Source organism: Fukomys damarensis, unplaced genomic scaffold (assembly GCF_012274545.1).
Source record: "Fukomys damarensis isolate Sample0158 unplaced genomic scaffold, DMR_v1.0_HiC HiC_scaffold_18, whole genome shotgun sequence".
Taxonomy (NCBI): Eukaryota; Metazoa; Chordata; class Mammalia; order Rodentia; family Bathyergidae; genus Fukomys; species Fukomys damarensis.
In genome coordinates, this window is record NW_022900930.1 from 47,913,539 (window position 1) to 47,925,864 (window position 12,326).

Consider the following 12,326-nt stretch of genomic DNA (forward strand, 5'->3'; position numbering starts at 1 on the left):
CGTATCTAAGCTAGAGGTGTAGATATCAGGGACCAGGACAGGGGGAGGTCACCATAGCGCTGCCCTCTTGGACACAGCTGTGGGCTAGGGTGGCAGGTGAGGGCCCTCAACTAATGTGGGCACCCTAAAAAGGGTTTTGGTGTCTCCGAAAAGGGGCCTTTGGAAATCACAGAAGGAGACGCCCTTGGAGTCGCCTCCCCTCCTCAGCTTCAGGTTTCATCGTCTGCTCTCAGCTCTCAAATGCGTTACGGCTGATGTTTGCAAGTTTGCTGCTCTCGGTCTCTTGTACCTTGGGCTTGGTGACATGAAGCTTCTTCACCATCTGGATGTAGTGCTCCTTCCATATCCCCTGCTCGAAGGGACTCGGGGAGACACTGATGCACCAGTTGAACCGTAAGCATTTCAGCATCCACAGCTGGTCCAGTTCTGCTAAGTTCTTCCAGTGCCAGCTCACCTGGAAAAACAACGACAATCAGAAACACAAACACCCACGCAGGGCAAGGCCCACTTCCTCTAGGCTCTGCGCTGTCAGTCTGGACCTGACCCACTTTCTTCTGTCATTTTCCTCCAAATCAAAGCTGAGTTACCTCCTCCCCCGAGCGGGGTTACTTTAAATGCTAACTCAGACTTGGCCGCAGTCTGCTAATATTACTGGCTACATATTAACCACCCTCCTTGCAATCTAGGATATGAGCATGGTTATTGCTCTCCTATGGCAAATGAGGGCTCTTAGGCTCATCCTGAAAGTCATATGAAAGTTACATGAAGGTTTCTTAAACTCAGGTCTGCACGTTGCTGTTCCTTTTGTGGTCTGCTTCCTTTCCCTTTCCTTCTTCTGTTTCTCTAAACACAATTTTATAAATGGAACACAACTACCAGTCCTGTTCAGTGTGCATTATAATGCCTTTGGGATTCCATACCCTTAGCATTACGGCTGATCCCCTACCTCCAGGGAGAGGGGGAAGATGGCCCCAGTGGGTGTAGCAGTATTTACAATAATTGTCTCGGGTTGCAATAGGAACCTTGCTAGGAACTAAGTTAGATTCATATATAAAGTTGTGACTAGTGATTCGGTAGCTAAGTTGTAAGAGTTGCAAAAATGGCATCTAACTCTCAAACCCAAATTTCACCCTTGAAGACTAGTCTCTTTCCAAGATTAATTAAATCATTAATACCCCTCAAAATGCCCCTCATAAACTGGACTATGTTCCCTAATGGCCCTTGTTATCCATAGATGCACGTGCATGTGCACATGTGTGTGTGTGTGTGTGTGTGTGTGTGTGTGTGTGTGTGTTACTGGGAATTGAGCCCAAGGCCTTTGCACCGAGCTATATCCCTTACCTCTTTATTTTGAGACAGGGTGTCACTATGTAGATAAGTCACCCAGGCTGCGCTCAAACTTTTGATCCTCCTGCCTCAGCCTCACAGCGGTGGGATTACATGTGTGTACCACCACGGCCAGCTGCATCCATCCATTTTTCTATCCTTCTCTTTCTCTCTCCTTCCATTCATTTATTGAGTTCCAACTATGTTAGTACTGTTTTATGTGCTGAAGATGGAATATTAAAAAAAGACTAGCACATCATTAGAAGAAATAAAAAGTGCAACAGCTGGAAGGGAGATTGACACAGAGGATGGAATCTGCTGTTCAAATAGCATTTCTCTCCAGTGACCACAATCCCATGGTGGAAAACCTGGGAAATCCTGAGAAGTTTTAAGAAAAGCAACTTTTAAAAATAAAATGGAGTACTACTCAGCCATAAAGAATGAGAAACTAGGGAGATTTACAGAAAAGTGGATGCACATTGAGGCCACACTCTTAAGTGAAATTAATAAGTTACACATACGTAAATATGGAATAGTTTCTCTGGTGTGAAAAAGTAAAAGTATAAATAAAGATTAAAATGTATAATTGATATTGTGTAATAGGAAGAAAAGTCTAAAAGAGTAGAGGAAGTGGGAGGGGTAGGAGAAGGGGAAAAAGGGACAAGGGAAAAGAAAAAAAGTGTGAAAAGGAAAAATATAGAAACAACGTCTTTGTAAACAAGGAAGTGGAGCGGTCTGAGGGGAGGGCTGGGGAATGGGGAAAAATAAGAACCTGGTAAGTCATGTATAGGTACAAGATCCCAAGGATGAACATAACTGTATCGTATACCTAAAATGTCCCAATAAATTTAATAAAGATACAAAAGAAAAGCAACACCTATAACCTCATCAGTCAGAGATGACCATTACTGACAAAACAGTAGAGTTCTTCTATTTTCAGCTTTCCCTTTTAAGGCATGTATGAGACAAAACTGGGAAACTATCTGTATGCGGAAACCTTGTTTTCTTTTTCTTTTTAACCTTGCTTTCTTCATTTAACTGTCACAAGATCTCTGTTCTTCCATGGCATTTATTTAGTTAGTTAGTTAGTTAGTTTTTGGTACTGGGGATTGAACTCAGGACCTTGTACTTGTAAGGCAGGTGGCGGCACCACTGAGCTAAATCCTTGGCCCCATTCCACAGCATTTCTAACGGCTGCATAACAATTCATCACAGAGCTGTATGACTCCCCTAATGTTGAACACTTAGATTACTATGCTCCTTTATATTTTAATTTCATTTTAGAATAGGTAATATGTGTACAGTAATATAAAATTCAAAGAAACAAAGGGGCACATGGTGAAATATCAGTCTCTCCTATTCCTGTCCCCAGCCACTCATTTCTAGCTCTGGGTACAACTGTTGCCTGCTGCTTACAGGTCAGTCCAGAACTATTCTAGGCACAAATGAACGAATGCACATCTATTCTGTTTCTTCCCCAAATGCCAGAACCTTCCTGTTCTACAGCTTTGCCTTTTTATTTTATACCATACCTTGGTGATCGTCACAACTTATTTACCCTGTCCCCACCTGCTGGACTTCTCCATTGTTTCCTGCCTTCTGCTATAACAAACAATGCTGCAATATCCTTATATGGCAATAATTTTAACACAGCTTGACGTATACCCATCTGACCAACATACTCACCGAACAGTGCCATGGCGGTGCTGAAAGGAATTCTTACTGAAAAATTTAACACTACCAAGTTGCTACCCAGCTGCTCTCTGTGGTGGTTGTACCAGTTTGTCTACTAGCAGTGCATGAAGGCCCTTGTTTTCCCCAAGCTCTTGCCAATGCAGAATATTATCATTAACAGAAAACCAACCTGAGTGATGAGAAATGGCTCAGCCTGCATATGGTAGAAACATCCACATTTCTCTCTCTCTCTCTCTCTTTCGCTTTCTCTGGTGTGAAATAGTTGTTCATTTTCTTTGCTCATTTTTTGATGGGTTAAATATTTTCTCTCTTCTTTTTTTTTTTTTTTTTTTTTTTTTTTTTTTTTTTTTTATTTTTGGTACCAAGGATCGAACTCGGAACCTTCTGCTTGCAAGGCAGGTGGCGGAACCACTGAGCTAAATCCCTGGTCCTCTGTCTTCTTAATATATTTCTATTTTACAGGAATTATTTTTTAAAATAAGGAAATAGCCCTTTGTTAGCAATATATTTTTTCCCTGCTACTGGTTGGATTTATTTATGGCATTCTTTTCCATGCAGAATATTTTTATTTTTATAGTCACAATTTAAACTCTTGCTGCTTTCATGCTGCTCACGATACTGAAAATGAATACAGCAAGGCTGGAAATTGCACATTTTCTTTTAAGGCTTCTGGGTATTGTAGAATATTCATAAAGGCCTCTTGCCTTGTGTTTTTTTTTTTGTTTTGTTTTGTTTTGTTGTGTTTTGTTTTTCCTGAGTGCTTGGTTTCCTTTGGTGTGATATAAGTCTTCTTTTCTATTGGCATTTTTTTTTATAGGCACCTGCCCAAGAGTCCCAACACTGTTTGTTTCTGACTGTATTTATTTTCTTAATCTTATGTGACTGTATAGCGGCAGGTAATTTCTGGTTTGACTAAATTCTATGAGAAGTCAGCTAGGTGAGGTGGTGCACATCTGTAATCCCAGGACTCTGGGAGGGTGAGGCAGGAGGACTGACAGACAGTTCAAGACCAGCCAGTGTAGTGTAGCAAGATCTTATCTCAAAAATCAAAAGGAAAAAAAAAAGCATGTGGGGGAAGTAGCTCAGTTTGAAGGCCCTGAGATCAATCCCTAATACTGAAAATAAGAGAAAGAAAGAAAGATCATCAAGAATGACTATCAGTTTTATAGCTTAAATAATTTAACTTTGCTTTAATGTACTACATAATTATTTTAAAGAAAAAAATAGCCAGGGCCTTGGTCTGCTCACCTGGGTCTCTTCTCTCTTATTCATGCTGATGGGCTCCTTATTTAGAGCTTTTTCTATTCATGGGCAGCCTGCAGTCTGCAGTTTAGGGTCACACTGCAGCTGTGTGCTGTGCAATGAGAACATCCTGCTGAGAACCATCGCTAACAGGCGTCTGCATCTCCCCACTAATACTCTTCTTCCGTGGACACCTTTGGTGTCTTATGCTTTTCCTCCCTGTGAGCACTAAATCCAGTGAGATACAATGGAGACAGAGAATCATTCAGCCTCCCCGGACTCCACATCTACCGGCCAGTTTTACACATGTGCATGTGGAGTTTCATCCTCAAGTTACTGGAGTTTCAGAGTTTCCTAAGCCTCCGTCCTTACCTGTGCACAGCGACAAAGGCTTCGGGGATCCAGGAAGGAAAAGATGTACACAGATAACACCCTGGGGAGCTTGGTAGTAAAATCCAGGGCTTCTGCTGGGATTTTCTCCTGAAGCTTTCGACAGCAGAATTTCTGCTGGGACAGTGAGCAACGCTCCAACAGGCTGGTGAGGATTCTCCTCCTTTGGGAGTCTGTCCATTTGTCAAACTGGAAAGACAAAGCAAGACACAAAGAGCTGGAGGTTTGGTCTGACAGCAGAGACTCATTATGGGGAAGACACGCGAATAGCACAGTTTAGTCCATTCCTTCATTCTTTCTTGTTTTTGAGACAGGGTCTTGCTATGTAGTTCGGGCTGGCCTTGAATTTACTATGTAACCCGGGTTGGCCTCAATCTCTCTGTGATCTTCCTGCCTCGGCCACCTGAGTGCTGGGATCACAGGAATGTGCTACCTTGTGTGGCCTAGTCATTTATTTCTAATGCACAGCATACTTTTCTGCTCCTATTCAGGAAATTTTGTGTTTTGCTACCTGCCTGCCCTTTCTCACATTTATATGTATAAATGTGTACATGACTTAAGTATGAACCCTGAAGTGCTTCTGGCTTCAGAACTTGAGTTACATAAAATAATAAGTTGGGAGTAGTATCTATTTTTTTTTTTATTTTTTGATACTGGGGATCAAAGTTCGGTCCTTGTGCTTGCAAGGCAGGCGGTGGGACCACTGAGCTAAATCCGCAACCCTTTGAGATAGTATCTTGCTATGTACTTCAGGCTGGACTTGAACTCTCAATGATCTTCCTATCTCAGCCTCCTGAGCGCGGGGACTACAGGCATGCACTACCCTGCCCTGCTCAGTTCAAGCCTCTTGACAAGTCAGCTTCAGTAAAGTTGCACAACATATTTTTGTAATTAGTAGCGATATTTCTTGATTAAATCTACTCAGTATTATCAATCTATTCAATAACACATTGGAGACTATAATACAAGGATGAGAAAAAAAAAACCTGAATAAAGTGAAAAAACAAACTCTTCCCCTTCAAATACCACAGGAATAAAACTGATTCATGTGTGTGAGCCCAGATTTCTGCGCAACTCATACCTACAACTTCCACAGGGGTGGTTTCTTCCCCCGTTCTTAAGGGATGGACTCTCAGAGGAGTAAGTAGAGAGACACCAAGGAGGGGCCAGAGGGTAGGACCAAGCTCAAGAAGATGAAAGGGGAAGTTAGAGGAGATGGAATCTGGGCTCTGAGGCTGAGCCCTGATGAGAATTACGGGGTTCTTCGCAGCCATGATTGCTTCTCCAGGAGGTAGTGAAAGAGTACTGGGGAAGGACAGAGATCTGAGCAGTATCGTTATGAGTTCTGAACTGGACTCCTGTGATTTTCCTTTGAGAAGCAAAATGAATATTGGAATTTGTTGTTTTTTTAAAATTACTTTTGGGTAGTTCTGTGTGACTCTGTAGGGACTGAGCTATATGGAAACCACAGAGTAATGGTTACAAAGACTTTTTTTTTTTTTTTTTTTCTATTTTTGGTACCAGGGATCGAACTTGGGCCCTTGCACTAGAGGGCAGGTGACAGAACCACTGAGCCAAATCTCCTGCCCCTACAAAGACTTTTTTTTCGTGAGATTATTAGGATTGCTGTAAGAAACTAGAGATGACTCAAAATGCCTAAAGAAGGGCATCAGCTAAACAAACTGTAAAATAGCAACATGACAGGATACAGTATGGCAGTACGGTGCGCTTGGGGATGAGTGAGGGGAGCTTGAGACTGTAAAAATAAATGGAAAAATCATGACGAAAAGCAATACTGATGCTCAGAATGAGTGAGGCCCAGCACCTCCCCCAACCAAAAAAAAAAAAAAAAAAAAAAAAAAAAGAAAGAAAGGAAGGAAAGAGAGAAAAAGAAAATGGCCAACGTTGAAGAACTTCTCAAAATGGCACCAGGGACCTTGACGGGACAGGACGTACACAGGTCTGAAGCTACTTCCTGGGATGAGAACTGCAGTCACCTCCACGCTTTGACTGCTGGACTCAGTGTTCAAAGACTCCAGTTGCTTGTCCAGAGGTTGTCAAGCCTTGTTTTACGGGCATTTCCACTTGGTTTATTCATTCTTTATCTTCTATCATCATAGAGCCTCTGTCAAGTAATCCTTGCACAACTTCTGTGAGTGCACCTACGTGCATGCGTGTGAATTTGCTCTTATTAGGGCATAAGACGCGGGCTGCGGATGTCACCTCGGGATGTGCCCTCCAGCCCTCCCGTTCTGTGCACCTTCCAAAGGAATTCCTCTTTACACGATTTTAATCGCCTTGTAATGGCTAAAGAGATTTTGGCCTGTAGAAGCTCCCTACCTTTGTCACAACCCTGATTCAGAGCTATCTGAACCTATTTTCCTCAACTGCAGTTCAGGGCCCTCAGTAACATTTTACAGTTTCTGCATTTCGGGTTTACTAACAGGAGTGAATACTGGATGTCTCATTCTCAATTGTCCATTATTTCTAAAACTCACTAGAAGTATTTCAGCCCAAATTTCCTCATTTATACATTAAGAATAATTATATCTGCATTGTAGAGCTATTTTGAGAATCAAATACTATGCATAAAATATATATATATGTGTGTGTGTAGTAAATATTTTTCTTAGTGAGTCTACAATGACTCATTGTGGAAATAACAGCCATTATTATACAATGGCATAAAGACGTTAAAAACACGTATAGGGGTTGGGGATTTAGTTCAGTGGAGCCTGCACTTGCCTTGCAAGCACAAGGTCCTGAGTTCAACCCTGGGTACCGAAAACAAACAAACAAACAAACAAACAAAAAAACATGTCTGTGAATTAAATCAAGGTAAAAGAAGACAGTGTGTCAAAATTAAAGTAAAATGCATCAAATTATCATATTAGAATGACTGAGATTAGCTCGTCTACTCTCCTAGGTGCCCTCTAAGAGAAGGAACTCAGACTCCAGAATGAGTGATGGAAAATGAACATAAAAAGAACATTAGGATTATTAAATGTGTACTGAAGAACTCTATAAAAGAAAACATTAAATGCTTTTCCCCAGAGATTAAAAAGAAAGTTACACTGGCTCCTCATTTATTTCCCTGATTACAATGGCCAAAGGTAATTTATATTTGGCTTTGATAGGCATTCTTGCCTTAAGAGATTTACCCTTGTAATTGTGCTTTCTTAAGCTAATAGAAAATAAATTTGCATTCCTTGAACTCCTACCAATTCAAGGTGGATAGATGACTCAGAAGAATGCTTAAGAGTAGGGGAAATCCCTTTGGGATTTAGGAGGCACTAGGAATAATCCAAAAGGTAGATGATCCATGACAGAGTTAACGCTACAGGAATTTGATAATCTCCCATATTTCTGATATCATGTCTGAAGTTAATATATATAATCACATAAAATCGAGGGATACAATGTGTGAGGCTGAGAAGCAGTTAGGATCTTGTTATTCTATTCTAGTACGGGGTGTGGTACCTCCTTTCCCAGGTCCCTCCCAAAGGATGCTGTTTCACAGAGCTCGCCTGACTCACTGGAACTGTGAAGATGCTATTTTTAGAGTCGCTGTTGCAGGATTCTTGCCGCAGTTCCAGGATATGAAGAAAGGAGCTGTCAGGTTCCACTCGTCCCACTCAGGGTAGCAAGAACAGGGTGTGCGTGGGAGTGGGGGTAAAGAGGGAAGATTCATATTTTTTGTTTATGGGTTACACTTCTTGGTTTGGCTCAGTTTCTGAGTCTTATCATGAAAGGTTCGATTTCACCATTAAAGTATGAGTATATCCTTGTTTTTAAAGTTTCAATCAGATTTGGGAAAATCAAACCTAAAAATCCCAATCAGGCCAATCTCCACTGACTCTTACTTCATTTCCCAGAGATAATCACCTTTCAAAGTTTAATTTTCATGCCTATGTATTCGTACAAACATACACACACACACACACACACACACACACAATGTCACTCAGCTCAGTCTCGACTGGTGCAGAGTGGGGAAGTGGGGGTCATGATGATCCCTCTGTCTCCCAGGTGCTTGGCAGCGGTCGGGAGAGGGGACAGTGTCACCCTGGCACTCTGCTCACCCTCTCCCGCTTTGTGCCCACTGCTGGGTTGAATATATATTTATCTATAGATATAGATCCATCAAATCAAAAGCAATTACATAAAATAGGGTATAAACATCTCATGGAATGCCTTGTAGCCCTTTAAGAAATAAAATACAGCCATAGATGTCCTGATAGATGATGAACTCAAGACCATACTGTTTTCTTATTCATTCATTGTAGGATAGGTGTGCCACGATCTATTTGCTCAATTTAGTACTTTTGCTTATTATTTATTTTGTGGTGCTGGGGATTCAACCTAGGGCTTTGGTCCATGCTAGGCAATTGCTCTACCACTAAGCTACATCCCCCAGCCCTTTAAATCCTATATCTATCATGCAATTCACAAAATGTTTTTGCCTGCTTCTCTTGTGAATTTTAACTGTGTGTTATAGGTTTGTTGTTGTTGTTGTTGTTTTGTTTTTTGAGACAGGGTCTCACTATGTAGTTGAGGTTGACCTGGAACTCACTGTGTAGCCCAGGCTGGTCTCGAACTCACAGCGATCCTCCTGCCTCAGCCTCCAGAGTGCTGGGATTACAGGCCTGGGCCACCACGCCGGGCTTCTGTGTTGTGGTTTAGATCAAGAATATCCCCCTAAGATCTCATGAGTTCAGAGGCGGGACTTTTGAAAGATGAGAGAATCATGGGTGTGCTATACTCATCAGCAGATTCACCCATTGATGAGCTAATGGCTAAAAGTGCTGTTACGAAGTGGGGCCTGATTAAACAATGTAGGCACTGGGGAAATGACCTGGAAAGGTGTATTCTTGTCGCCAGAACCTCCTCTTGCTCTCTCTGCTTCCTGGCTGCCATGGGTTGAGCAGCTTTACTCCGCCATGTCTTTCCACCATGCTGTTTCTGCTTGAAGCCAATCAAGACCGAACCCCCTGGCACTGTGAGCTGAATAAGCTTTCCGCCTTTAAATTTTAGGTGTCAGGTATTTTGGCCCAGCAATAGGAAAGCGAATGCATTCTGATTATGGCTGTTTCTAGCAAGTTGAAAATGATGTTATTTTACTTAAAATGTTACTACTACTATTTCTGTTAATATGGCAGAAGCTGAAAGAAAATGACAGACTTTCCTTTAAATCTTTTATTTTCCCTGTTGGTGTTTCATGCATATTTGGGAGGCGATTGCCTTCTCTAACAGAAATTGAAGGGCGGAGAGAATAGGGATTAAGTAGCAGGATGAACAGGAAAATAGAAGATCTTTTTAGGTTTATCTTAACTATTTTGTCTGTTGCTACACAAAACATCAGACAGAACCGTGTGGACACATATAAACAAAAATGAAATTCTACGCCCTAATATAAAAATACTTTTGGATTGCCCATTATTGAGTAGGATTCTTATTATGTTTTACCTCTCCATCCAGAGTTTTAAATTTTTTATCTTTTCAGTTCTTTGGAGACAGGATCTCACTGTGTAGTTCAGGTTGCCCTTGAACTTACTATGTAGCCCAGATTGGTCTCAAAGTTCTGGCATTTCTCCTGCCTCGACCACCCAGGTGCTGGGATTATAGGCGTGTGCTGTGACACCTGGTAATCCAGACTTTTAAAAAATTACTTTACTTCATATGAGAAAATGAAAAAATGGAAATAAAGTGTTTGTAAATGGGGAGGGGAGGAGGGGGTGAAAGGAGGGCAGGGACAAGGGGAAAAAATGAGAACCAAGACCTGTCATGCAAAGGTACAAGATCCCAATGATGAATGTAACTGTACTGTATACCTTAAATGTACCAATAAACTCAATAAAAAAATGACTTTACTTCTAAATACCAGAATAAGATTTAAAACAAAAAATTAGATCTTATAATGAGACTGCCGTTAAAACCTTAGTATCTTGATTTCTCCTTTCTTTTGCATTAGGTTTTACAGGAGTACCTAGACTTCCATATGATTTAGTACAATTAAGCAATACATTTGTTAGGCAAAAGACAAAAATAAATATCATTTATTCATGTAAAAATGCTAACTTTCTTGTATCAGGGGATATAAAATGAAATACAATAAAAACCATCCTGCCCTCTATAGTTTATTCTTTTTTTAGAGGATAGATAACAATGATCTTTGCAAATATATTTTCTACTAGCTATGGTAAATAGATGAAAAGGGTCTTTTAAAAAAAATTCTGAAGACCTTGAATTTTATCCAGAATGATCTAAAAATATTTAACAACTGGTGATGCCACCAATAAAAACTAGCCAGACACGCCAATGAACATGGGCTGAACATTGGCCCTGATTATATTAAATCACTTTATAAATTGCTAGAAACAGATAAAAACTAATTTTAAAACAAACAATGAGAAAAACAACTAGACTGTAAAAATTTGGAGTTGTAATTTCTTGATTTTAGTATAACCTTAGGTAAAATTTTGTTATCTTGAACAGAAAACACATTCACATGATTTTAAAAACATTAGGAGCCGGGTGTAGTGGCATACACGGGCGGCTTGGGCTCTGGAAGGCTGATGCAGGAGGATGAGAAATTCAACCACAGCATAAGCAACTCAGTGACTTAGAGAGACCACGTGTTAAAAATTGAAATAAAAAAGAGCTAGGGATGTAGCTCAGTGGGAAAGCCCTGGTCCAATCCCCAGTACCAAAAACATGGAGGGGGTGTCAATGACACATTAGCTCAACGATTACTGAGAAACAACACCTGACACTTACATCTTAAAAGAGGAGATGTTTGGTGTGGCTCAGGTTTCAGGGGATTTAATCCACGGCTGTCTGGCTCCCAGGTAGGAACATCATGGCAGAAGGGTCTGGCGGAGCAAAGATGCTTGTTTCATGGAGGCCAGGAAGCAGAGCAGGCAAACAGCATCAGAGAGGAAGGGGCAGGGACCAGACACAGACACTGACCTAACAGACACCGAGCCACACCTCCACAACTACCCAGACACACCCGGAAGTGTGCTCCATCCATCCCCCATGTGGACACCAAAGCCGATTGAGCTGACACTCTGCCTTAACTGCCATAAATGAAAAAAATCATTTCCATACTGTTCCAGATACATCCTTCGAGTGATATTCTGTGTGAGATTTTAAAAACTTACTGGTTAATAAAATAAATATCCTTAGACTGGAGCTTGCAGAACAACAGAGGAAAGATGTGGTGAACAACTAAAGCAAACCAGAACACTCAAACTAATCTTTAGGTCAGTCTTTACCTAAGCGAGTTTCTGCAACTGACAGGAAAGAGCGTTTCTGTTCCATTATAGTCCAGGGCAAAGATACTCTCTCGTGGAATGCAGCTGTGATTGTAAGCTTTCAGGAGAAAGTAATGCTGGGTGGGGTGGCATACATCTGTAATCCCAGTACTCAAGAGGCTGAAGCAGGAGAATCACAATAAATTTGAGGCTACATAGTGAGTTCAAGACCAGCTTGAACTCCCCAGCAAGGCCCTGTCTCGATAAGAAAAACAAACAAACAAACAAACAAAAACCCCACAAATACAAAAGAAGGAATACTTTAAGATATACGTATTTGAAGATAATATATGTTAAGTTGAAGAAATCCATGTGAAATTTTGTTTTGTTTTACAGACCCTTGGTATATTTATATAT

At 41.0% G+C, this 12,326-nt stretch overlaps 1 protein-coding gene across 5 annotated transcripts in view; it reads right to left on the minus strand.

The window, feature by feature from the left end:
* Fbxo16 (F-box protein 16) overlaps window positions 1-12,326 on the minus strand; it is a 47,583-nt gene that overhangs the window by 20,659 nt on the left and 14,598 nt on the right. For all 5 annotated transcript variants that reach the window (XR_004517892.1, XR_004517893.1, XM_033765515.1 and 2 more), the window contains exons 4-5: window positions 4,636-4,842; window positions 290-454 (exon numbers count right to left, since the gene is read on the minus strand). Coding sequence is in view for 3 of the 5 variants with exons in the window: in XM_033765515.1 (XP_033621406.1) it covers window positions 290-454; window positions 4,636-4,842 (372 nt within the window). In the remaining 2 variants the exon portion in view is untranslated. The remainder of the gene's footprint in view (window positions 1-289; window positions 455-4,635; window positions 4,843-12,326) is intronic.